This window comes from Ovis aries, chromosome 17, assembly GCF_016772045.2.
Source record: "Ovis aries strain OAR_USU_Benz2616 breed Rambouillet chromosome 17, ARS-UI_Ramb_v3.0, whole genome shotgun sequence".
NCBI classification, from domain to species: domain Eukaryota; kingdom Metazoa; phylum Chordata; class Mammalia; order Artiodactyla; family Bovidae; genus Ovis; species Ovis aries.
Window position 1 is genome coordinate 53,802,381 of NC_056070.1, and position 27,701 is coordinate 53,830,081.

The following is a 27,701-nucleotide window of genomic DNA, read 5'->3' on the forward strand; positions in this document are numbered from 1 at the left end:
CCATTCATGCTGTACCCAAGTGAATTAGGAACTGACCAGGAAAAGTGTCCATAAAAACATTTCTTAAAATCTAGTTTTATTCCTAAAGTTCAAATTAGCTAGTGGGTAGCACTGAAAATACACTTTCACCATACAAAACAGTGTAAACAGATTACACGTTAATAAAGAATTCAACACACACACTTCTCTAATGAAGGAAGCTAGATGCAGCCCTTGCTAGAAAAAGCTGTACCTGAACAAAAATGGACATGTTTAGTCTAAGGCCCTGGCAGATGACTATAGAATGTCAGTTGTTCCCAATGATGTTGAAACGCAGAAAGAGCAACAATGTGGAAACTTACATTCATCAAATAGTAGCATTTAAAATATACATGACTAATAAAATGAACATTCAGAGGTGCCACTGCTCAGCGTGTACCATGTCAGCCATTTGCAGACAGTGATCTCATCCAAAGAGAACAGAAGTTTCAAACATCTGAGTTAAAAATAGGACGAAGGAGAAACAAGAGAACGAGAAATGTCCTGCAAAGAGAGCAGTAGCTGATGCCATAAGCAGTCCACTTGAGCGAGGAGTGATCAGAGGCGTTGTGAGGGAGCCCAGCAGAACCTGGGAAACTGAGCCCGTGCTCAGGCTGACGGGCATACGGCATAGACCAGTGTGGCCGCAACTCAGGATGAATCTTTCCCGTCCCCAGTTAGGAGTGAAAGTAATTTTTTTAAAAATAGCTTCAGCTTTCGAACAGGAAGTTTCCAGTCCCCTTCTGTGCACGGAGATGTCTCGGACCGAGCTCAGCGCAGGGGGCGGGCTTCAGGATTTGAACACGTGCACAGCGCGCACCACGTACTGCCGGCAGATGGGGCATTCGCTCATGCGCTTGCCGCACTTGGTGCACGTGACCATGTGCCCGCACTCGAGCAGGACGCAGTCGATGACGGCGTCCATGCAGATCCGGCACAGGCTGTCGTCCTCCTCATCCTGCAGCTGCAGCCGCTCGCCATCTGAAAGGCAACAGAGGGCTGAGGTGGCGGGCACGGCCGCGGAGGGACCCAGTGACCCCACTGTGAGCAGCAGTCCCCACTTCTCCACACCTCGCTTCCTTCCCCTAGAAATCACAGTAAGGACACCTCGTAGGGTTGTGTGAAGAATAAATGAGGAATGCTAAGCTGAGGGCCAGGGATGATGTGCCTAGCAAATGTTAGCTATTTAATGCTATTTTATGTTGCTGTTGTTTAGCTGCTAAATCGTATCCGACTCGTCTGTGACCCCGAGGACTGTAGCCCGCCAAGTTCCTCTATCCGAGGGATTCTCCAGGCAAGAATGCTGAAGTTGGTTGCCACTTCCTCCTCCAGGGGATCTTCCCCACCCAGGAATCAAACTAGTGTCTCCTGCATTGGCAGGTAGATTCTTTACCACTGAGCCACCTGGGGACCCCCGATTCTATTTTATATGCGTACATAGTACAAGGTTTTTGTGATAATAATGGTTTGCTTCTGTAAATAAAAATGAAGAAACCCCAGGCTGGCTGATACAGGAGCCTCAGAGTCAGAACATTATTGTAATTTCCAGCCCAACTGTGTGGCCTTGGGAAAGTCACAGACTCCAAAGCCTCATCTCTGGAGGAGGAACATGAGGAAAGTTTATTAAAGCATCATACATCAAGTTGCCTGTCACTGGGGGAAGGCACCCCCTGAGTCTTGGAAGTATCTTGAAATTCATCTGTGTTTCTGGCTATGATAGTACTGTTGGGGTCTGTCTATTCAAAAGGCACCTTCTGGTTCTGAACAAGAAAGGTGTGGAATGATTTTAAAAAGTTCATTGCAGCCTGAGATTTGGCCACAACAGAGCTTTGGACAGTGAGGTTTCCCCTTCCACAGGTCACAGAAGGACTCAATGGGAATCATGAAGGTTAGGAAAACCAAACAGGAATCCAATCTCTAAGGGCCAGTAGTCTCCGGATTTAAGAGAAATAAACACTGCCATGTCAAGAGATTTTTGTCCTCTGAGGTCCTAGTTCTTGGCCCACACCACTACCGCAAAGTGGGTAGAAAGCGTGCATGGAATAAGATGACACGTAAGCCTCTAAAGGCTCCAGTGACTAAGATGCCTGTGTCTACTATTGTGGCATCATCTTAGAAACAGGTGTGCCAAAAGGCTTTCTGCATATTCTGGGCATAGACCTGTTTATCAACCAATGCTGTGTTATAACCAGCTTTTAAAGAAAAAAATTCAAGATGATAAAAGTTAATGATGGGAGGACTGTTTTTGAGATTAGAACATAATATTTGTCAGTCTGAACACCACTGAATTCTTTTCTCTTACCTATAAATGCTCTGTGGCCCTGACCCTTTACTAGCTGAGGATTTCTGTTCCATGCTCCATCAGTATGTAGTTTAGAAGTTCTTAACCTCAGCTTTTCATGACTTACACAGAAACCTACTAATACTAATGCTAAGAACTACTTAATATCTTGGCTCTAAAGAATTTTTTTCCCCACTGATTATCTCAATTATAGCTTTTAAATCCTAAGTACCAGCTTGCAAGACAGGTGAGTGAGAAAAGAAGCCTTTTTATAGATCCAAGGAATTTCATTAGAGTTCTAACAAATTATGGAAAGAAAAAACAGACTGAACAAATGATTACCTGACTTACCAGCAATGGTGATCTCAAAGCCAACATTACATAATGAACCTACTGCTTAAAAGATCTATAAACAGCTTCATGACTAATTCACACTCAATCAAAGGACAGTTTTCTCAAAAATAAATTGGACTTCATTGTGACAGAGACAGCCCAGTTTTAAAAAGCCTAAAGAAGGCTACTCTAAGGACAAAAAAAAGGAAAACTAAACCTACATGACTTTTGGTTTTCTTCATTCTCTTTGTATAACCGGTTTACTTTCTCTACTAGCTCCCACTTTTCACAGCAGCCAGAATAGTTGACGAAATTCCGAGTCAGGATCTCCTTCAGCTGGCGCACGCTCATCCCTTCCACGTCCTCAAGGCTTGACAGGTCAGACAGAGAAGCTCTCACTCTCTTCTTGGCGAGGCCAGGCGTCTGAAATCAGAGTGCATCCATTACCGCTGTTCCTGCAAATTCAGCAAGGAAAAGAGGGTACCACATTTGCCCTATGGGCATCACTGGTCCTGGAGGTTCGACCCAGACTTCTCACGAGTCCTTGTTGTGTCCTATATGCTGTGCTGCATTCAGACTAGAAGCAACAACCTGTGCTAATCTAGCGGAAGTCCACATGGGTATTTTCCCTACCAGGGTGAAGAAATGTCAGGAAAATCAAATGACACAGGCAGTCTCACCCGCTCCTCCAAGTTTTCTTCATCATCGTCGTCATCATCATCATCATCGTCGTCATCATCGTCATCGTCTTCTGTGTTTGCTGAAGCTATTTCACTGGGCTCCTACACACATAATGGATATTAGGCCAGGACTTTTCCTAGCAATATCAACCCATATTTAATACTAGAGAAAACCCTTCCAGCCATCCTCCCTAAGAATGGCCCCAACACCTGGTATACTCCACACCTTCCCAGGGTCCTGAGAGCTGCTGCCCCTCCCAAAGAGTTGGGCCCCACATGGTTCTCTAAATAACTAACCTTCCATAGTTATCTCACAGGTCAAATTCCTATAAGAATGTGAATCTGTAAAAGTCTAACCAGAATATTAACTCCCCAAGGAGTTAAGAAGGGCCCATCACAGGATACCAAAGCCAGTAGCGTATGAAACTGCACTGTGTCCTGATCAAAGGACCTGCACATGGCTAGTTTAACTGGAGCCTCTAAGATACAGGTAGAAACTAAAGCTCTAAGATCAGCCCTAGTGTCAGGGCTATTTGATTTCAAAGATCTCAGTCTTACTATCTCATACTTAGACTTTCTAATTCCAAGCAAAGCTTTCTAGAATAATTCACTGATGGTGGATGCTAGTTCTAGTTTTTAGAAGTTCCTCAACCATCAGATACTTTTTTCTTTAGGGAGAACAGAAACCCTATGTCAATTTCCAATTTCAAGTATTCTATCCTAGTAGTTCACAAGCACCATATTGTAATACCCAAAACCCACACCTCCTGAGTGGTGTCATATACCCCAAAGTGACCCGAAGGTCAGACACATGCATCTTGTGTTTGCATCATAATTGTGCCAGCTGCCATTTGACAAAACAATAAAATGCCCAGCTTGGGCTTATTTAATTTATGACTATTTAGAAAGCAACTAGACCACATTTCCCTCTGCTTCTAACCTCTTTCCTCAGAGAAGAAAATTAAACATGGAGAGAAATGTTCAAAACAATTCTTTCAGCATTTTAGAATCATTCATATATACAAATTGGGTATTAATTACAAGCCCTTGCATGTTATTCCATCAGAATGCCCAAGGACCTCACTGGGACAACATTCTGCACTGGCATTTCTTTGAAATGAGTAAATAACCATATCATGTTGCTAATTCAGATGGCTCTTTCCCAATATCTAGATGAGCACAACTTTACCGTAGCAAGACAACTGGGCATTAGGTTACCTTATAGTTTCCATGGTCATTGACACACAAATAGTAAACATTTTTACTAGTTTCAATAGTAAACACAAATAGTAAAAATGTTTATATCCTGTAAACACTTATGTGCTATGTTTCACGGCCATTATATCAACAGCTAGTATTTAACTATAGGATTTAAGGAAACTGGGATAACTAAGGTCAAGACTGACAAGCTCTTTTCAGACCCTTTGTACAGCACCCAAGTGCAGAGCTTCACACTAGGGGAGCCAGCAGGCGCAGAGTTCAGCAAAGCGTGGAACCTCTGCTCAGCAAGGAGCCATCAGCCCTGAGGGCCCCACCACACTGGCCAAGAGCAGACGATGTGCCAGGCCCTTGGGGTAACTGCACCCTCGTACCTGTGCCAGCGCTCCAGATCCTAAGGTCCGGTCTCCACCCATAAGCTCTCCCTGAAACGAAGATGCGGTAGCAGACGGGGCTGTATAGTTTGAAAAAAATGAGTGTGTAAAAAAGCTAGAAGTCTGGGACCTTGAGGAATTGAGACTGCTCGTGTCCAAGTCGTCCTCAGAGCCCAGCCGACGGTGGCACAGGACCAGGTCCACCAAGTCTTCTTTCTCCCGACAGGTATCGATTGGTATGTTTCGAAGGATGAGATACTGTCGGAGATCCTTCACTTTCAGTCGCATTAACTGAGGGCGCTGAAAGGCCGTCTCTTGTAATAAGTGACAAGTGGAACATCTACGGAGATTTTCTTGTAAGACTGAACACACGGAGCAAAAATCTTTCTTGCAGTCACAACATACGTGCTGAAGAGACAGAGAGAAAAGAAGCATTTAATGAGAGCCAGACATAAGCCACTGCAAAAGCCCTAGTTTTCCTTTCGTCTTCTATTAAAATTAAATTTTAGTTTTTATGAAGCCCCCTATGGCACCAGACCCATGGGCGTTTCGTGTTCTCAAAGCTGTGAAAATCAAAACAGTCATTGCTGAGGCAGTCTGGATTCACCAAAGTACAAATATAGCCCTTTTAAAAAAAAATATACTCTTGTGTTAATGAATTAAAACCTTTTCCACTCATGAGTGCAAACATGTAATTAGCAAAGCAGAGCTGACTTGAACCACATGGAGCAGAAAAGCACAAGCACAAATACTCTTCCTGCTCTTTTCCTGTGAAAATTTCCTGTTTAAAGAGAAGGGGGGCTGTTCACATGTTAATCAAATATATCGAATATAAAATAAAAAATAAGTAAAGAGAAGAGGGGAAAGCCTAACACAGAGAAGAAAAGAGAAAGACAACTGATCTCTCAACATCAAGCCAAGCAAACAGAGGACGCCACTTTATAATATCTGTACCCTCAGTTCAGTTCAGTCACTCAGTCGTGTCCGACTCTTTGCAACCCCATGAATCACAGCACGCCAGGCCTCCCTGTCCATCACCAAATCCCAGAGTTCACTCAAACTCATGTCCATCGAGTCAGTGATGCCATCCAGCCACCTCATCCTCTGTCGTCCCCTTCTCCTCCTGCCCCCAATCCCTCCCAGCATCAGGGTCTTTTCCAATGAGTCAACTCTTCGCATGAGGTGGCCAAAGCATTGGAGTTTCAGCTTTAGCATCAGTCCTACCAATGAATACCCAGGACTGACCTCCTTTAGGATAGACTGGTTGGATCTCCTTGCAGTCCAAGGGACTCTCAAGAGTCTTCTCCAACACCACAGGTCAAAAGCATCAATTCTTTGGCACTCAGCTTTCTTCACAGTCCAACTCTCACATCCATACACGACCACAGGAAAAACCATATCCTTGACTAGAAGACCTTTATTGGCAAAGTAATGTCTCTGCTTTTCAATATGCTATCTAGGTTGGTCATAACTTTCCTTCCAAGGAGTAAACATCTTTTAATTTCATGGCTGCAATCACCATCTGCAGTGATTTTGGAGCCCCCCAAAATAAAGTCTGACACTGTTTCCACTGTTTCCCCATCTATCTGCCATGAAGTGATGGGACCAGATGCCATGATCTTAGTTTTCTGAATGTTGAGCTTTAAGCCAACTTTTTCACTCTCCTCTTTCACTTTCATCAAGAGGCTTTTTAGTTCCTCTTCACTTTCTGCCATAAAGGTGGTATCATCTGCATATCTGAGGTTATTGATATTTCTCCCAGCAACCTTGATTCCAGCTTGTGCTTCTTCCAGTCCAGCATTTCTCATGATGTACTATGCATATAAGTTAAATAAGCAGGGTGACAATATACAGCCTTGGCATACTCCTTTTCCTATTTGGAACCAGTCTGTTGTTCCATGTCCAATTCTAACTCTTGCTTCCTGACCTGCATATAGGTTTCTCAAGAGGCAGGTCAGGTGGTCTGGTATTCCCATCTCTTTCAGAATTTTCCACAGTTTGTCGTGATCCACACAGTCAAAGGCTTTGGCAGAGTCAATAAAGCAGAAATAGATGTTTTTCTGAAACTCTCTTGCTTTTTCCATGATCCAGAGGATGTTGGCAATTTGATCTCTGGTTCCTCTGCCTTTTCTAAAACCAGCTTGAACATCTGGAAGTTCACGGTTCACATATTGCTGAAGCCTGGCTTGGAGAATTTTGAGCATTACTTTACCAGTGTGTGAGATGGGTGCAATTGTGCGGTAGTTTGAGCATTCTTTGGCATTGCCTTTCTTTGGGATTGGAATGAAAACTGACCTTTTCCAGTCCTGTGGCCACTGCTGAGTTTTCCAAATTTGCTGGCAGATTGAGTGCAGCACGTTCACAACATCATCTTTCAGGATTTGAAATAGCTCAACTGGAATTCTATCACCTCCACTAGCTTTGTTCGTAGTGATGCTTTCTAAGGCCCACTTGACTTCACATTCCAGGATGTCTGGCTCTAGGTGAGTGATCATACTATCGTGATTATCTGGGTCGTGAAGCTCTTATTTGTACAGTTCTTCTGTGTATTCTTGCCACCTCTTCTTAATATCTTCTGCTTCTGTTAGGTCCATACCACTTCTATCCTTTATTGAGCCCATCTTTGCATGAAATGGCCCCTTGGTATCTCTAATTTTCTTGAAGAGATCTCTAGTTTTTCCCATTCTATTGTTTTCCTCTATTTCTTTGCATTGATCGCTGAGGAAGGCTTTCTTATCTCTCCTTGCTATTCTTTGCAGAACCTTAAATCACAATCAAAGCCATTCCATGAGCAAAGCTTAAAGATACTAAGATGTGGTCATTTCCGCTTGGGGTTAGGAATACCAACCCTTGCTAACACCTTGTTCCTTAAGTATTTTAAAGGACTAAACTGACAGACTAGGAGATGACCTAGCAATATGATGGTTCTCAGAAAGAATGACTTTCTGTCCTAAAAAAAAAATAACTGTTTTAGCCCAAGTGTGGTATGTTGAATCTTTAAACAATAGTCAATATTAATATAGTCACTTCTTCACTTGAGTTCATATGGGTAGGGGCATATTTTTTGAAACTTGAGGTCAGAGCCATAGTAAATCATCTCTGAACAGATTGTTGACTAATTAAATCTTTTGCTTCAGAACATAAGCAGCATCAGGAAGAATCAAAGTGGATAAACAAAGTCAGAATCCAGGAGAAAGGATGGCTGAGCATCATGAGAAATAATAGTGTCTAGTCAGAAAAACTGAGCGATGATACACAGCCCCTTCAACTTAATACTTTCCAAATGGGAAATGGTTATTAGGACTAAGTTTTTGACATGCATAAGAAGAAATGAAGAAAGTATTCAAAATAACATACAGTTAAGAATTCTGACACATAAGTTTTTAGTATATAACATTTCATGCAACTCACCTTCTTTCTAAAGACTGAAAATGAAAGTCCACAGGCTTTGCAAACTATATTAGGCCCTTCTGCAGATGCTGGTGGGTAAGCAGAAAAATCAGAATTTGGTGTAAATCTGAATGGACCAGTGCCTCCTGCAAATCCAGATTGCTGGCCCCTGACAGCTCCAGTCCCCATGACTTCGTTCAGTAGCCCACAGCACGAAGCCCACATAGACGTAGCACCCGCCTGAAAAGGAACAAAAACAGGCATCAGTTTAAAGCTGAGCGGAACCTGGGCTCTCCAGGATTCTTAAGGAATGCCATTCTGCAGAAGCATGTTTGCCCTAAATAATTTTGAGATTGTGAGGGGTTTTTTTTTGGCCACACTGCCTGGCCTGTGGGATTCTACTTCCCTGACCAAGGATTGAACTGGTATCTCCTGCAGTGGAAGTATGGAGTCTTAATTACTGGATCACCAAGGAAGTTCCATTGAGATTATCTTTTTAGCATCAAAATTTTAAGCTATTTGACAGTGGGTAATATTCTGGTATTTACAAAGAATATTTGGCTTTGGGGATCCTCATGATACACTGTTAACTAAAGGAGAAAGATACAACAAGAACCCAATTTCATTAAAAAAAAAACAACAAAAAAACCCACACATAAATGCTTAGAGATGTATGTGCATAGAGCACAGAAAAAAAAAAAAAAAGACAGGATAGAAGTACATGCTGTGTGATATTTGGGGTTAATGCTTATCACCCCACCCAACAAATTGTTCTTTATCTAAAATTCTAATTAAGTGTCTTGTATTCTACCTGGCAACCTTAAAGACTGGTGACTACAGATAGCACTGTTCTGTAGGCTGAAGCAGTTTTTCCTATCATTTAGCAGAAAGAATATAAATTCAAATTATTTAATTTCATTAAACTTCGGTCCTCTCATTTGTAACTGGACATAATAAACTATGGCATATGAATACTTTTTTGGTTTTTTAAAAATGACTGGGAAAACATCAAAATGCCAACTGAGGCACTCTCTAGGTTATCATGTAGATCTCATATAATTTGTTTTCTGGAGTTTTCCCCTGCTTTCCAAATCTTTATAAAGAAAATATTAGGGACTTCCCTCGTGGTCCAGTGGTTAAGAATCTACTCTGCAGTGCAGGGGACACAGGTTTGATCCCTTGTCGGGGAACTAAGATCCCACATGACATGGGCCAACAAAGCCGGTCACAGAGTTCTCCAGAGCCTGCACGTCACAACTAGAGAGCCAGGATGCCGCAATGAACATCCCGCTTATTACAACCAGGACCAAACACAACCAAATAAATATTTGTTAAAAAGAATGTATATATTAACATTAAGGAAAATTTTTACAAGCAAACAATACTGAACACAATTTTTGATAACTCGATAACCATAATGATGTTATGAGGTCTAAGGGCTATTTGCTACACCACTAAGTGGCTTGAAACTAATATGCTGCCTTTTATGTTTTCTCCCATCTCTTCCCTTTCTGTGAATCATCACTGCTATCACTATAGCTACCTCTAGCAACTTCGTTTTTTTCACTGTACTTAGAAACCTGATAACCAAGCTTGTTAGAAGTGTATATAAAAATATATTTTCAGTGAGGGCTTTAGGCATTTTCCCATGCTAAAAACAAAAAGCTACGGTGTTTGGAACCAGTGAGCTCTTGCCCCTTGTCCTGATTAAGCACATTCTAGACTCTAGGTAATGTGATAAGTAGTGGAATTCCAGGTAGGTGAGGTCTTACTAGTTAAAAGGGCAAACATGACAACAGTACGCTGTCCCTTCATTATCTAACTCTGTCAAACATTTACTGTTCATCCAATGAGCTCTTAAAAAACTTTTTTATAAACAATCTTAAAAGGTTATTTGGAATGTTAGAGAAGGATCATGCCATTCTTGCTACTACCCAGAAGTAGTGCGTGTGTGTGCTCAAGTGCTCAGTTGTGTCTGGCTCTTTGTGACCCCATGGACTGTACCCTGCCAGTCCTTGGGATTCTCCAGGCAAGAATACTGGAATGGGTTGCCATTCCCTTCTTCAGGGGATCTTCCTGACCCAGGGATTGAACCACCTCCTCTATTGGCAGGCGGGTTTCCACCACTAGCGCCACTTGAGAAGCCCACCAGAAGTAGTATGCTATGTTAAATACCGGGAAAAGAGAAGGTAAAGAAACATGAAACCACAATACAAGGTTCAAACAGTCTTAAGCATCAGGGTCACTGACTTAAGTATTATATGGCTTCAAACCCTATAATTCTCAAGACATAGTGATACCTTTAAAGTCAGGTTAAGTTATAATTAATAGTTCATACCTTTAAATAAATACATACCTCAGACCCTAGAGCCATGATTTGTTTAAACATAAAAACATAAAAATCCAGATTTACTAACAGTCCATTTAAAGTGATTTTTTTTTTAGCAAAGGATTCACCCTCAGTGCTTTAAACAGTGGGCTCTTAAAACAACTGAGAATGTTTTCAAAATATTCAATTTGCACATAATATTTTGGGGGGAATACCTCAACTACAGAAAGCACCACCAGGAAAAACTTTTTTCATTCCAAGAGTTTAAAGAAGTATAGTTTTGAGATGCTTTAGCTTCCTGCTGACCTAACTTCTAAATGATTAAATTGTGGTTAGCACCCTTTTAATTCCTGGGTGATATTGTCTTAACTCCAGTAAAAATTCCTCATGAACAGAATTTCTTTCTATAGTTGCATCACCATGACTAATTGATAAATAACTCTGTAAAAGGTTTCATTATGATACTTCTTTAAAAAGGCAATGTAATTAAATTTTTCCTGCTACCTAAAAAGTTCAAATTGTGTCTTGTTAAGAAAGAGTAATAAAGATGGAAAAAATTCTGACCTTGCAGGCCAAAAAAATGAATGATACTCCCTTTTTAAAAGTAGCTCTGTTGCACATTCTGTTCTTTCTGGCCCGAAACACTTTTACAATGAGAGTAAAGGAAGGATACAAATTTTCAAACCATGTTAATGAGTAAAACCATTAAAATTCTAGGTTGAAAATACACACAGTTCTGATGAAGGGAATAGAAGAATTTGTTTTTGGGAAAGCAACTGAATCTCTGTGTAGACATCAATATTGGAAGGTAACAATTTCATCCAATTCCTCACGTTTCTATAAAGGGGAGAAAATTTCCTTTTCATTCCCCAGAAGGGAATATAATGGAAAGAATGCTTCTATCTTTCAGTTATTTCATTATAAAATAAAAATTAAAACACAAAGCCCAAGCCAACTCCCAGAGCACTGTCCCAGGCAAAAATGTGTTGCTATAACATAATATTTGGTACAAATCAGCCAAAGACCATACCAGAGGGGAAAAAAAAGAAAAATCTGAAACACTGAAAATCTGTTTCCGCTTCCTTAGATCTGTGAACTCAATTTTGAACAAAATCCCCCAAAATGAGAATAATCTCCCAATAAGAGAATATTCCTCACATCCCGCTAAAGGGTAAATCTACCTGTGCGTACTGTGTGGAAGCCCAGTTACCAGTTTTATTCCAGGTACCTTTCTTTACCATTCAGCGTATCTTAAAAACTTCATTTCTATTTCCCCTTTAAGACTGTGTTTTCTGGCACCCCAGTGCTGAAATGAAAGTGATCTCTCTAGTGACTCAACCTCCCCCACTTCTTTGGAGCAGGTATTTTTAATCTTGTACTACAGAGGCTGCTGTCACTGCCTCTCACTAAGGAGTTGCCTAGGCCAGTGAAACTGCCCTTAAGACAGTAGTTGGACTGGCCAGGAGAGCCGTAAAAAATACTGAGCCCCAAGATTCTGATTTAACTAGTCTGGGCATCAAAACTAACAAAAAAAAAAAATTCCCTATGTGGAGGGGTGGAATATGGAATTTGGGGTGGGGGAGGCCCATAAGGGAGGGGACATATATGACTGATTCGTGTTGATGTATGACAGACTACCACAGCACTGTAAAGCAATTATTCTCCAATTAAAAATTTTTTAATAAAGAGAAAAAGGTCAACTATAAAAAAAATTCCCCATGTGATGTGAACATACAGTCGAGGTTAAATGGTTAACACTTGCTGAGTCTAGATTTCTCCTTCCTGCCTCCATCATTTCAGCTGGAGAATCACTCAGAGATTCCAAAGTGGAAGGGGCTGCAGTTACTTCTGAAGCCTGTGCCTCTAGAGTTCTAGGACCAACACCTCTATCACGTGCTCCTCATGACCTGTGTATACTCCCCACCCCATGTCCCATCCCCAGGCCCCAAGTAGTGGGATATGCTTTCTGTTCTTCCTTTCCCTCCATGGTTTCCCCTAATTCTTTCAGATAGGCTCAGCTTGAGTTTTCAACAATTTACTCTGGTTTTTAAATTAGTTCCTCTCCTTTACCACACATTATTAGCCTGGAACTTAGGCTGAAATTTGATGCCGTCCTTCATTTGTTCTTTGCTTTTTGGCCCAAATTTCTTATTTTCTAACTTATTCCTCTACACCTTTTCTTGTGTGCAATCTCCAATATTGGAAGAAAGAGTGATTTCTACGTCCATCAAAAACAGCCATTGCGCAAACTATTTTTGTCATTCCTCACCTCTAAGTTGAAGGATCCAAGCAAAAGATGAAGCTTCCAGGCTTAGGCTCCATCTCCCTGACTTCCATTAGTATGTTTCATCTTCTAGCACTTTCCCTTAAAGTCCTAATTGCCTAAATTTCTTCTGATGTTCCCTTGGGGCACAAGGACCCTCCCTAACAACTGTTACCTTGCCATTCAGTTAATAGTACTTGAAGTGTCCTATACTAATCTTTCCCTTTCAAATCTATCCAAACTTCTGTTACTGCTTGGTATTACAGTTCCAGGGCTTCAGATGGTGCAGGGAAGAGTCTGCCTGCCAATGCAGGAGACACAAGAGATGGGAATTCGATCCCTGGGTCAGGAAGATTCCCTGGAGGAGGAAATGGCAACCCACTCCAATACTCTTGTCTGGAGAATCCTTGTACAGAGAAGCCTGGTGGGCTACAGTCCATGGGTCGCAAAGAGCAGACATGACTGAGTATACAACACACACACTAACAGTCCCATTTTTCAAGTGACAGAATCTCCAGAAGCAATTAAGGAACAACTTAAGAGAGCATTTTCCCAACAACTGAGTTGAATGTGTGCTCTTGGGAAGGGGGCAGGTGGGGCAACATGAATTTATCCTCTGAGCTTTTGACTCTCTGACTCTTACGCTTCCTTGGAGCCCAGTTCCCGAATCTAGGGGAGTTGTAACCAAAAAGCCCTCTTTCTTGCACCCTCCCTTGAAGAGCTTTAGAGAACCAACTTCATGTTCTTTCCAATTCTGTTTTCCCTGTCCTCTAAGATCTTCTACCAGTTTAATCGGCCTGCCTTCTCTTATTTTGCTTTTATTTACACTCTGATCATCTTTTGATAGTAAGATTGAAGCATATTTTCCAAACTATTCCATTTTCTTCTGAATATTCTGAGCAAACACAATTTCTAGGCAGACAGTACACAAGACACAGCTCTTTGGTTTTTGGAATTGCAGTAAATTCAAGTTGTTGCTATGCCTCAGTTACAAAGAGGTGTGTCACCTAAATATAGGTCACCATCCATCTTTCAGTTGCTTACTTTGTTAAACAAACAAACAAACAAACAAACAAACCTACTACCCTTCCATGAAAAAAAAGACAAAGTCTGGATCTCTGAAAACTAAAGCTACGATCTGGGTATATGTGACTAACAATTCTAAACCTTACTTGGGACCATGGTTGACAGCAGGACTGAACAGACTAAACCACATGAACCCAAGAGGTTAGAAGGAACAATAGTCTGTAAAGATGGTGACATTTCCTCTCTTGGCCATGAATATAGTTCAAAAACAACATAGAGAATAACTGAATAAGGCAACCATCTACTTATGTCTGGCACAAAACTCCTAGCTCAGGGAATGTAGCTGTTTGCAGCTGATTTTCTAGCCATCAATGACTACTGAAAATAAATGACTTTCCTGATAAACCTAATCCCTTTCCTACACATCCTGTTAAGACTAAAATTATTTCTGAACAGATTAGCCACAGAACCAGGGCCTGCCTGGCATCAGTTAAGAACCAGATATCATATTAAAAACTTACATGACCCACAGTAAGAAATTAAGTTTTAAAGTTTCTTATCTGAACTGCTCCAGACACCTAGATCTCTTCATGTTATTCTGGTTTCCAATGCCAGCTCTTTTTTTTTTTTTTTTTTTCCCCAAAGCCAGTGCACCAAGATCTTAGGGAGCCAATAACACTTTTTTTTTTGGTCATTCACATTCTAAAACTGAGTAAACAGATAAGACAAATAGAATTTTAATATTTGCTTTTTCACTGGTAACACCAATGGGAGAACATGACTTTAGCTCTGCAGCCAACTGGTCTTGATAACATGTCACCCAATTACCTACACAGCTGGCCAACAGCAGCTTACCATCCAGCTAACCAGAGTGTCATCCCAACCAAAAGAAGTGAGATCTGAGAAGGTCCCAGGAAAGTACTGAGTCAAGCATGTTTAGCTCCTTTGTTAAGATCACCAACATAGAAGTTTCTCTTTATTTTCTAGTAGCAGAAAGGCTGAAAGTGTTCCTCCTGCGTTGTTTCTTCCTAGAGAATGAAGAGGAAAGTCCCTCTCCTCCAGATTAGTTTGTTACTCACAAACCTAGACAATTTGCAGGAGAGTGGGACTAACAGTTTCCAGTGCTGTGACACTTATTTCCACAACAGTACCAGACCACCAATTTTATAAGCACTCTCTGGTGTTCCTCAGTCAGAGTCACAATAGAGGCTCATTCTGAATCATCATTTTAGTCAACAAAGGCAAGAGGAAATGTGTTGTTTCCCTGGGAGAGCAGTAGCCCAGCCTTCTTTCTGGCACAATGCCAGAGTTTTTGAGTGGCTCAAGGTTCAGCTGCTGCCTTGTGTGTGTGTATGTTGTGTGTGTTCAGTGACTCAAGGTTCAGCTGCTGCCTGTGTGTGTGTTCTAATGTGTTTTTTAGAATAGCTAGGGGTTGAGGGCAGGGGAGACTTCTAAAATGCTCAACTGAGAGAATTAACAAAAAGTTTACTACAAACTTTGAATCCTCTTCTAAACTATATCAGGATGTGACCCCTTTTAATGGGTCCACCAAATTTAATAGTAGCCAGGCAAACTAGAATGAAGAATAAGAAAAGCTATACTGATTTCCACGAAGACTAAATCAGGAAGCAGGGGGAGTTAATGCGTTTGAAAACAGCAAAAAACTAAATGATCATGGGTGCTGTGCTTACTTGCTCAATCCTGTGCCACTCTTTGCAACCCCATGGGCTGTAGCCCGCCAGGCTCCTCTGTCCATGGGATTCTCCAGGCAAGAATACTGGAGTGGGTTGCCATGCCCTCCTCCAGGGGATCTTCCCAACCCAGGGATCAAACCCAGCTCTCCTGCACTACAGGCAGATTCTTTACCATCTGAGCTACCAGGGAAGCCCAAGAATACTGGAGTGGGTAGCCTATCCCTTTTCCAGGGGCATCTTCCTGACACAGGAATCAAACCAGTGTCCCCTGCATTGCAAGTGAATTCTTTATCAGCTGAGCTATGAGGAAAGCTAAATAAGCTAAATGATCATAGTCTAAATCATTTGCTTTTGACTAAACTAGGTGATCATGAAGCCACCTCCTAAGCATTGCTTGCTTTAACTCTAAATGTGGTAATAATTTACACAATTAAGGATAAACCTAAAAGTTCCCATTTCAGAAACATTAGTTTTCTTGGATGCTGTAAGAAGTTATAAGGACCAGGCAGGAATTCAGTTCTTCCACTAGTGGAAGCTTCTTCAGAGAACTCAATCATCAAAAACTCTGTGTTTAAACTGTGAACAACCTTCAGTTTGCTGAAACTCAATGTCCTTGTGTTAACAATAAGACAAGGCATTTCAAATCTCAGTACCCATGATACAAAAGAATAAGTTTTACAGTTTTAATTTTAATGAGGTTAAACTTCCCTACAGAACTTAAAGTAAACCAGAAGAAACTGTTAATATAGTAAGCAAAAACCTTTACCCTATTTAGAGCCACTGGAGGAACACAGTTTCTTAAAACGTCAAAGGATTTCTTACTGAAACTGGTGCTTCAACTGAAATATAATATGCCAGCAACTCTGCTACCTTAATGATCAAGTATTAGACCATATACCACAAAGGAAGAAACTCTGCATCCTAAGTTCTTTCTCTCATACCATCTGAACATTAAGCAGGCTGCAAAAACAAATGCTGGTCTTAAAAATGTAATATTTTTATGCAAGACATTTGACCAAATTGACTGATTTTTACAATAACGTGTTCTGGAGATCATAAATGTTGTCTTCTTTCTGTTTGGGTTTTCTTTTTTTAAACAGTATACTTAACCCTTAGCACCACTCCCCCACCTTTCAGGGAAAAGAGAAAGAAAAAAAGAAATTACATTAAACAGATTACTTTCTTCTTGATGTCTCATTTGAATTTGGAACAATGAACATTATTAGCACAATTAAGGGGGAAATCAATATAAATACGGAAAAACAGGAAGGAAAATTAAATCAAACTAACATAAGACACACAAGAGCAAAGCAATGCTCAAAATGCTCCAAGCTAGGCTTCAACAGTACGTGAACAGAGAACTTCCAGATGTTCAAGCTGGATTTAGAAAAGGCAGAGGAAGCAGAGATCAAATTGCCAACATCTGTTGGATCATACAAAAAGCAAGAGAATTCCAGAAAAACATCTACTTCTGCTTCACTGACTAAGCCAAAGCCTTTGACTGTGTGGGTCACAAGAAACTATGGAAAATTCTTAAAGAGATGGGAATACCAGAACACCTTCCCTGCCTCCTGAGAAATCTCTATGCAGGTCAAGAAGCAACAATTAGAACCAGAAATGAAAGAACAGACTGGTTCCAAACTGGGAAAGGAGTATGTCAAGGCTGTATACTGTCACCTTGCTTATTTAACTTATATGCAGAGTATATCATGAGAAATGCCAGGCTGGATGAAGCACAAGCTGAAATCAAGATTGCAGGGAAAAATATCAGTAACCTCAGTTATGCAGATGACACCACCCTTATGGCAGAAAGCAAAGAGGAACTAAAGAGCCTCTTGATGAAAGTGAAAGAGGAGAGTGAAAAAGCCAGTTTAAAACTTAACAGTCAAAAAACTAAGATCATGGCATCTGGGCCAACACTTCATGGCATATAGATGGGGAAACAATGGAAACAGTGAGAGACTTTATTTTTGGGGGGCTCTAAAATCACTGCAGATGGTGACTGCAGACATGAAATTAAAAGACACTTGCTCCTTGGAAGAAAAGCTATGACCAACCTAGACAGCGTATTAAAAAGCAGAAACATTACTTTGCTGACAAAGGTCCGTCTAGTCAAAGCTATGGTTTTTCCAGTAGTCATGTATGGATTTGAGAGTTGGACCATAAAGAAAGCTGAGCACTGAAGAATTGATGCTTTTCAACTGTGGTGTTGGAGAAGACTCTTGAAAGTCCCTTGGGCATCAAGGAGATCAAACCAGTCAACCCTAAAGGAAATCAGTCCTTAATAGTCATTGGAAGGATTGATGCTGAAGCTCCAATACTTTGGCCACCTGATGAAAAGACCCTGATGCTGGGAAAGACTGAAGGCAGGAGAAGGGGATGACAGAGGATAAGATGGTTGGATAGCATCACCAACTCAATGGACATGAGTTTGAGCAAGCTCTGGGAGTTGGTGATGGACAAGGAAGCCTGGCGTGCTGCAGCCCATGGGGTTGCAAACTGAGCGACTGAACTGAACATACGACACTAATTTGTATTTTCTTAAAATCCCTTATAGGAAGTTAATTAGATACTACTCAAAGGTAAAACAGTTACTTGAATCTTTGAGACATAAACCTATTTCAAAACAACATTTTCTAGACTCCTCCCCCCAAAATTAAAGAAAGTAAATACCCATTTTATACATATACTAAAACCAGCTCCTATTCCTGGGTCTGTGTGAAGATGTATTTATCTGATTGCTTGACTTTTAAATTAATTTTAATTCCAGTGAAAGAAGTACTTGCTTTGATGAACATTCATATGTTAGAATTTCATGACATCAGGAATCAATGATCCTGCCCAGAAATCTGCAGATGACACCATATAATTAATCCTAGTGAGAAACAAAGTTAATAAACAGCTCAAATCCTAAATTTTATGAATCCAGTATTCACAGAAATTTAAATGGAAAACAGAATCTTCATAATTGTCTCGTTCAGACTGGTCTATCAGGTTTGTACTTTGTTTCACAATATGTTTCACAAATGTCTTTTTACATTTTCAAATCCCATCCAATTTGGTTTTTAAAACTTCAACTCAGAAAGCAGCATCTTCCACCTAAATTCAAAAACACTCCTGAAAAGATTTCAACACTGGACTTGCCCCTCATTCTCCCCTTTGACACCTTGTTTCTTGGTAGGTCACAAATTTAATACTAATAAAGATACTAACATTCTTTGAGGAGTTATGTATAAAGATTCCTGCTTTGTTTTTGGATCTTATTAATAAAACACAGCAAGATGATGGTTTTCAGCAAAGAAAGCTAGTTTTAGATACCTTAATAGGTAAATTCAAAGTTGAAACATTTCATGGCTGAAATGGGAAGTTAAAAGAAGCTCTTTGAATATACTCATACTTAACATCCAGTTCAGAAGTTACCTATTCCAAAAATCTTCCTTGCTTCCTATAGCCAGAAAAAATGCTTTCTTGCTCCTGAGGGTTTTGCATTTTTGATACCTTACATCAAATTCTCCCTCAGAATGTGGTCTCTTGAGAATGTCTCTTCTCTTTTGGTTGGCAAACTCCCAAAGGATGCGATTGTATTATGAATTACTTCTATGCATGAAATATCCCTCTTAGCTAACATATGGGAAATGCTCAACAAAATATTTCCTTGGGGCTTTGTGAAAGTAGAGTTTTAAGCTAGCGGTTCACTCTGTTATTTTTCTTAACCCACTGTCAATCACACCTCTTCACAGAACTTAAAAAAATCATCTAAGTCTGAAAGACTATCACCTTATGACTCATCCCACTTGGTTTGAATCAATACTTGAATTGATTGTTGTACCCAGAGTTCTTCAGAATTCTCAGCGATAGAGTTGAGAGAATCAGTTCCGAAAAGTGGGCCAGAATCTCCCCGCCTTCCCCTAAACTTCTCACTCAGTGATGCTCCCACGCTCTCACACCCACCTTGAAGACTCAAGCTGTCAAATTACTTGCTGCGTAACTAGCGGCGACGGAGACACACTGGGTTTGATAGCGCTCTAGGTCACGGCCCCAGTGTTAAGCCTGTAAACAGATCCTTCAGGCTGGGATCCCCGCCCTGAGGTATTTCTAACAGGGAGCCTAGCCCGAGCCTTTACGACTCTCCGCACCACTCCTTTTCCCTTCGTCCCGTAGTTGCCGTCCTGCGACAGTCCCGTGGTGCTCCCGACATTTGGGTTAGTTCAAGGACTCGGGACGGGAGAGGGCACGCTGTAGGCAAAGGCACAGAGGATGAGGTAAACACCGGTGGGTCTGCCTCCGGCTCCCAAGGACGCGGACAGGGCCCGGCGCCGAGAGGGGCCCACCAAGCATGAGGGCGGGGGGCGCCCGGCCTCTCCCCCGGCCTCGGCCTCGCTGTCCGAAGCGCTGTGGTAATTGGGAACGGCCGACAGCCCAGGACACCCACTTGCGGGTCAGGGTCCCAGACGCCGGTCGGGGTCACCCCCTCCCCGCCGCCCCAGGTCTCCGCGGAGCTCTCCGTGGTGCCGGCGGGGTAACAGCTGAGGCGAAAAAGAAGGCGCTTCAGGCGCCCTGGCCAAATAGGAGAGACGAGGAGGGACTGCCCGGCCCCACCGGCCCCTCACCTTCATGGCCGCGACCGCCGCGTCTGGGTCGGCTCTGCCAGGGAACTCAGCACCATAGCAGCTCCTAGCACAACCGCCCTCCTTCCTTCTGGGCGGCGATTACGGGGCCTTTCTGGGCGACCCAGCGTCCAGACGTAAGGGGCGTGGCCACGCCCGCGGCGCGCCCCGAGTGGCGGCCGAGTCGGCCAATCCGAAGCCGACACTTCGGGGGCCTGGCCCCAAAGCCAGTAAAGGGGCGGGAATGGGGCGGGGCCTCTAGCTCTGCCTGGTAGGCTAAGGAAGAATCCATTCCGCCGCAGGCGGAGATGGGCGGGTCTGGGAGGTGCCGGTAGGTACACTCCCAGAGGTTCTCTTCATTGGGTCGCTGAAATCGGAGTCAGCATACCCTGAAGAATCTGTGGGGCAGAGATTTGGGTTTAAGGCTGGGTGGTCAAGTTCTCTGGGAGGTGAGGGCGGTAAGGGGCGTGGTAAATTTGAAAAAGCCGGTTTGGTTGGAAGGTTTTTGTAATAATAACGGTCAAAGCAGGGCCTCGGATTTCCTCTCCAGACGGTCAAGCCTCTCACACTCGGTAATGACCTCAGGTCTCCTCTCTGGAGCGTCCACTGAGCAGTGGCAGCTGCTCACGCAAGGACTCGGCTTTAAAAATCAAGGTTTATTGAAAACACTTGAAGAACCAACGGTTCTCAGATCCCAACAGCTCTTTTAGAGCGATGTTCAAAATAACCAAATCCTAGCACGGTGAGAGAATTAAGGTGAGTCCTTGGAGTTGACTTTATTTGGATCGAGAAAATTAGTTTGTAAATTAAAGTACTGATTTCTTCAGCCTGATTTGATGACACTCCGTAGTTTTTCCTATATTCTTCCTCTCCCATCTAACCAGTACTTAAATATTTAAGTAGAGAAAGAGATATAAAGATGTCAATTCTTCTCATGGGGACCTAAGTCTAGTCTATTGCTTTTGAATAGATTTGCTTATATGTACTATGTCAGATTAAAACATAAAGCCATCCCACTTAGGCTGCAATAATACTCGTTGTGTACTCGCTTACTTATTTTTCTGGCTTAAAGCACTGCTCAGATAATACAGTTTAGCTTCTATAGTCCTGGATTTTCTTTGGAAAAATGCAAAGAAAGACTTTCATTCACCGTGTGGGAGCGGCAGCTGAATCTCAATGGAGGAGAAAGTATTAATTCTTCTAATGATCCAGGCACAAACTCAATAAAAATTTGCTGGTGGTACAAAGTCATATTTCTCCCTCTTTAGAAAGGAAGCTGGCAGGTCTACCTGAAGAGTTAATGATTAAGCACATGAAAAGATGCTCAACATCATTAGCCATCAGGGAAATGCAAATTAAAACCACAATGAGATACCACTTCACACCCACTAGGATGGCTAAAAAAAAAAAGATAATAAACGCTGTTAAGGATTTGGAGAAATTGGAACTCTAATTACATTGCTGATGTGACGCTAAAATGGTGCAGCTGCTTTGGAAAACTGGCAGTTCTTCAAAATATTAAACACAATTACCATATGACCCAGTAATTCTAGGTATAAAAACCCAAGTAAGTCCACCAAAAAGCTTTATAACATGAACATTCATAGCAGCGTAATCAATAATAGTCAAAAAGTGGAAACAACCCAAGTGTCCATTATTTGACAGATAAATGAAATGTGGTCTACACAATGGAAAATTAACTAAAATAGGAATGAAGTACTGATACCTGTCATAATGTGAATGAACCTTGAAAGTGTGATGCTAAGTGAAAGAAGCCAGTTACAAAAGGCCATATATGAGTCCACGCATATGAAATGTCCAGAAGAGGCAAATCCAGAGAGACACAAAGTAGAGTAGTAGTTGCTTAGGGTTGAGGTGGTTAGGGGGATTTGTGAATGGGCCCAGGGGTTTCTGGGGGGGGGGGGCAATGAAAATATTCTAAAATTTACTGTGGTGATGGTTGCCCAACTCTGTAAATACACTAAAAACTACTGAATTGTACCATTTAAATGAGTGAGTTGTATGTGAATTATATCTCAGTAAAGCTGTGATCATGATAATAAAGATATTGAGAAGCAAAGCACACACACGCAGTTAATGCAGTTTCCTGAAGAGTGACCAGGAAAAAGCAATTAAAACAATAGTAGGGAGAGATTGTATTCGAGACCATTTTAACACTGCAGTTCTTGAGGATGACCTTTTTCTGTGCCTAACTTAAAACAAAGTTTGAATTCTTTCTTCTGGAAGACTGAGAAGGAATATAACATTGAAAAAAATAAGAAAAACGTTTTTTAAAAAAGGAAGTAAAGAGGGTATACACAAGTTCACAGTTGCTAAATACTTGAAATTGGAACCCCCTGAAGCCTAGATAGTATATTCAGAAGCAGAGACATTACTTTGCCAACTAAGGTCCGTCTAGTCAAGGCTATGGTTTTTCCAGTGGTCATGTATGGATGTGAGAGTTGGACTGTGAAGAAGGCTGAGCACCGAAGAATTGATGCTTTTGACCTGGTGTTGGAGAAGACTCTTGAGAGTCCCTTGGACTGCAAGGAAATCCAACCAGTCCATTCTAAAGGAGATCAGCCCTGAGACTTCTTTGGAAGGAATGATGCTAAAGCTGAAAGTCCAGTACTTTGGCCACCTCATGCGAAGAGTTGACTCATTGGAAAAGACTTTGAAGCTGGGAGGGATTGGGGGCAGGAGAAAAAGGGGATGACAGAGGATGAGATGGCTGGATGGCATCACGGACTCGATGGATGTGAGTCTGAGTGAACTCCGGGAGATGGTGATGGACAGGGAGGCCTGGCGTGCTGCGATTCATGGGGTTGCAAAGAGTCGGACACAACTGAGCAACTGAACTGAAGCCTGAGAGGCATTTTTGTGCTTCAACATCATACTTTTTTAATAAAAGAGACACATTGTGTGATTGAAATTTTTTCTTTGTTTCAAACTTTGTATAATGACACCCTTCTTTCAATTGTGTATTAATTGTACCAATTAGGGTTCAGGAAAATGTGGTCTGTTGCTGATATAACCATCAACAGCCTAATACTTCGTATTTCAGAATAAAAGTATTCCCAAGACATGTGGGATAATTTATTGCAGCTAAACTTACTTGCTGTTCTCTGAGTTTGTCTTTTATTTAATCCCACAAAAGAATTCTTTTATTGAATTCATAATGCACTCTTAAGTCAATTACATAATTTCAAAACCTTTTTCAAATTCAAGAAGTAGCAAAACTTTTATTAAAATGTTTAAAAGTTACTGAATAAACGGTTCTTTCAACAGCACATGTACTCTTTTAGACAATATAGTAGAAGGACAGAAGTTTTTAAAGACAGTAAGTCATAGAAGACCATATTGAGCTTTTTGCAATGTTAGTTAGCAACTTGCTGTACTAAACCATTTATTTGGGGAAATTTCAAACATAGATGAAGTAAACAGAATAGTGTAATGAATTCCCATATATCCATCACCCAGTTTTAACAACTCTCTACATTCTGCCATTCTTGTCTCATCTCCAGCACTCGCATCTCTCCACCCACTCCCCACCCACCCCCCATCTGAGTTAAGTTGCAACATAAGATTAGTGCATGACTCTGTTGCCTAGATATGAGCCAAAAGTATCTGAGAACAAAAGTATCTGAGCCTTGGATCTGTGTTGTTTATCCTTGGTCACCTTCACAAATACAGTATAACTCTTTCACCCAGTCAAGATAATACATCTCCTTTGTGGTCACTGCTTAAGTTGCATGACTTAAAAGACCACAAGGACTCTCTATCCTCTTTTAACCTGAGTTTGCATGTGCCAAAGTTGTAGAGAGGTCATAAAATTTGCTCACCTCTACAATGAAGAAACATCTCTTCACTGGAATGCTTAATTTGGGTCTTATCTGAATCCTGATTGACTTCTGCTACAGTCAAAATGGTTCCAACAACACTGCACTTTAGCAAACCATCTCTGCAGCTGGAGAACAGATGGCTCCACAAAATCATTTTGTTCTGGACTCACAGAATCTTTTCGGAATTTTCTCAGTGAATTATTTTGCTGACCTGAACATGTAACCCACTTCTGCCTTAAATTTCTCCATCTGTAAAAAAAAAAAAAAAAAAAAGATTATTAACTGGGAGGCTATTGTCTTCCACTTTGCTGAATGGTTGAAGAATACAGATACAGAAAGTAACACAGAAACAGAACTTAAAACTGTTCCCAGAGAGTAAATCAAATAATGTAGGGCCACATCATACTTCTCTTAAGCTGGAGTGACTTCCCTGGTGGTCCAGTGGTTGGAGGGACTTCCCTTTTGGTCCAGTGGTTGAGACTTTGCCTTCCAGTGTAGGGAGTGAGGGTTCAATCCCTGGTTTGAGAGCTAAGATCCCACATGCCTCACGGCCAAAAAACCAAAACATAAAACAGAAACAATCTTGTAACAAATCCAATAAAGACTTCAAAAATGGTCCACATCAAAAAAAAAAAAAAAAGTAAGCAAGCTGGAGCATTTTACAGGCTCCCCCCGAGCAGCCCAATCCCCCATGATCCTCCTTAGTAGTTAGAAAGGAGACAGGATTTTCTTTTCATGGCTTGGGAAACTAAGCCACAGAAGTGAACCCTCTTGCCTGAGGCTCCTGAGGATATGATGGAAGTTAGAATAGTTGCCAAGACTTCTCTCCCAGCCCAGTATTATACTCACCTATATTACTATTCTTCTAATAAAGAGACAGACCTTGCAAAACAAGTTAATTCTTGTACATTAGATTTGCATTCACATATAACCTCTTCATAGACATCATACAGTATTGGGGAAACAATTCACCTACCACTGAAATGTAGAATCAGTACAATTTCCCACTGGTACTGATATATCATTCAATATATATTAAGCACCCACTATGTGCCAAGCATTGAGAAGAGGGACTCAGCACCTCTTCTCATGGAGCTTAAATGGCCATGATGAGAGAAAGAAACTTCTGAAGTGGCATCTATGTTTCCTGGGGCTGCCATATCAAACCCCATGAACTTGGTAGCTTAAAACGATAGAAATGTATTCTCGCACAGTTTGGAGACCAGACATCCTAAATTAAGGTGATGTCAGGGCCCCATGCTTCCTGCAAAGGGTCTCAGGGAGGACCCTTCCTTTCCTCCTCCAGCTGCTGGTAACCCCAGGTGTTCCCTGACAGTGGCCACGTCCCTCCATGCTCTGCCTCCATCTTTGCATGGCCTCTGTATGGTCTCCTGTCTTTCTTTCCCTCAGTTTTATTGAGAAGTAGTTGACATGTAACATTGTATTAGTTTCAGATATACAACATCTAAGGACACTAGTCATTGGGGTGGGTGGAATGGGTGAAAGTTTCCAACTTCCAGTTATAAAATACATAAATCATGGGGAGGTAATGTACAGCATGGGGCTTCCCAGGTGGCACTAATGGTAAAGAACCCACCTGCCAATGCAGGAGATGTAAGAGATGCCGGTTCAATCCCTGGGTCAGGAAGATCCCCCTGGAGGAGGGCATGGCAACCCACTCCAGTATTCTTGCCTGGAGAATCCCCTGGACAGAGGAGCCTGGCGGGCTCCACTCCATGAGGTCATAAAGAGCCAGACACAACTGAAGCAACTTAGCACCTACACACACAATGTACAGTATGGTGACTATAAATTAATAATACTGTATTGTATATTTGAAAGTTGCTGAGAGTAAATCTTCGAAGTTTTCATCACAAGAAAAAAAATCTGTAACTATGTATGTAATGGACATTGACTAGACATATTGTGGCCATTTTGCAATATAAACAAATATCAAATCATGCTATACACCTGACACTAATGTTATATTCAATTATACCTCAATTTTTTTTTTTAAGGGACACTTGTCATTGGATTTACAGCTCAACTATATAATCCAGGATGATTAATTACAAAGGTCCTTTTCCAAATAAGGTCACATTCACAGGTTCTGGGTGGACATATCTTGTGGAAGGGCACCATACAACCCCCTATACAAGGCAAGCCTACTAAAGAAAGAGAAAAATATATTCAGTATTCTACTGAATGTTCCTTCTCTAGCTTTAAAATGAAATTCTACACAATAAGCATTGTAGTCTCTTAGCAAACTTAATGTCTATAATGCAATCATTGTCTACAGTCACTGAATTGTGTATTAGGTCTCCAGGACTTACTTATCGACCATTTGCGAGTATGTATGCCAAAGAATTGATGTTTTCAAATTGTAGTGCTGGAAAAGACTCTTGAGAGGCCCTTGGACAGCAAGAAGACCAAACCAGTCAGTCCTAAAGGAAATCAACCCTGAATATTCATTGGAAGGACTGATGCTGAAGCTCTGATACTTTGGCCACCTGATGTGAAAAGTGGACTCATTGAAAAGAACCCTGATGCTGGGAGAGACTGAGGGCAGGAGAAGGGGGAGTCAGAGGATGAGATGGTTGGATGGCATCACCAACTCAGTGGACATGAATTTAAACAAACTTCGGGAGGTAGTGGAGGACAGAGAGGCCTGGCATGCTGCAGTTTAAGGGGTTGCAAAGAGTCAGACATGACTTAGCTACTGAACTGAATTGAACCATCTGGGAAGCTATCTAAGAGCAAAGTTCTCCTCTCTTTAAATTACTTCCTTATCACCCATGGCCTCTCACAGGAACTGGCACATCTCTCCCATTTCCCCACCCCACCCCCAGGCCCTGGTAAACATTATGTCACTGTCTGCTTTCATAGTTTGGGGTTTTAAAAAATTATTTTATTTTTGGCTGCACTAGATCTTCTTTATTGAGCACAAGCTTTCTCTAGTTGCAATGAGTGCGGGCTACTCTTCCTGTGTGTGTGAGATTCTCATTGTGGTGGCTTCTTTTGTTGGGAAGCACAGATTCTAGAGTGTTTGGGTTCAGTAGTTATGGCACATGGCTTTTGTTGCCCTGCAGCATGTGGGATCTTCCCAGACCATGGATCAAACTGGTTCCCTGCTTTGGCAGCTGGATTCTTAACCACTGGACCACTAGGGAAGCCCAAGAAGTTATTCTTTAGAACAAAACTATCTTTCTGCCTCTCTGTTCTTTGAAAATCAGAGCCAATGCTTTCAGGTGAAACTCAGTGGACAAAAGGTCCAAGAACACTTATGGAAGGGTAACAGAGAGGGGTGAACAATGGGTTTGGAAAGAAACAATGGTTGGTGATGATTCAGCTAACTAGGGTCACATCATCAGGTGGCGACAATTACTTTAAAACACACACACGCGCACATGTATCTATTTATTTGACTGTGTGGGTCTCAGATGCAGCACTCTGGATCCCTGATCCTCACTGTGGCATGTGGGATCTAGGTCCCTGACCAGGGACCAAACCATGGCCCCTGCATTGGGAGCAGAGAGTCTTAGCCACTGGACCACCAGGGAAGCCCTGGTGACTGTTACGTTTAAGGTCTTCAGCAATAAACTTATGTGAAGTGGTAGCACTGAGCATGAAAACAATACGGTCATTC

At 41.7% G+C, this 27,701-nt stretch overlaps 1 protein-coding gene across 1 annotated transcript; it reads right to left on the reverse strand.

Moving 5' to 3' along the window:
* Nucleotides 1–59: 59 nt before the first annotated feature.
* Nucleotides 60–20,317, reverse strand: RNF34 (ring finger protein 34). Its single transcript, XM_012097773.4, has 6 exons — nucleotides 20,217–20,317; nucleotides 8,316–8,534; nucleotides 4,905–5,312; nucleotides 3,313–3,414; nucleotides 2,854–3,055; nucleotides 60–999 (listed from the first exon to the last, which is right to left on the reverse strand). The coding sequence occupies exons 1-6, from the start codon at nucleotides 20,220–20,222 to the stop codon at nucleotides 809–811; spliced, it is 1,128 nt and encodes a 375-aa protein (XP_011953163.1). The 5' UTR covers nucleotides 20,223–20,317; the 3' UTR covers nucleotides 60–808.
* Between the last annotated feature and the right edge of the window lie 7,384 nt (nucleotides 20,318–27,701).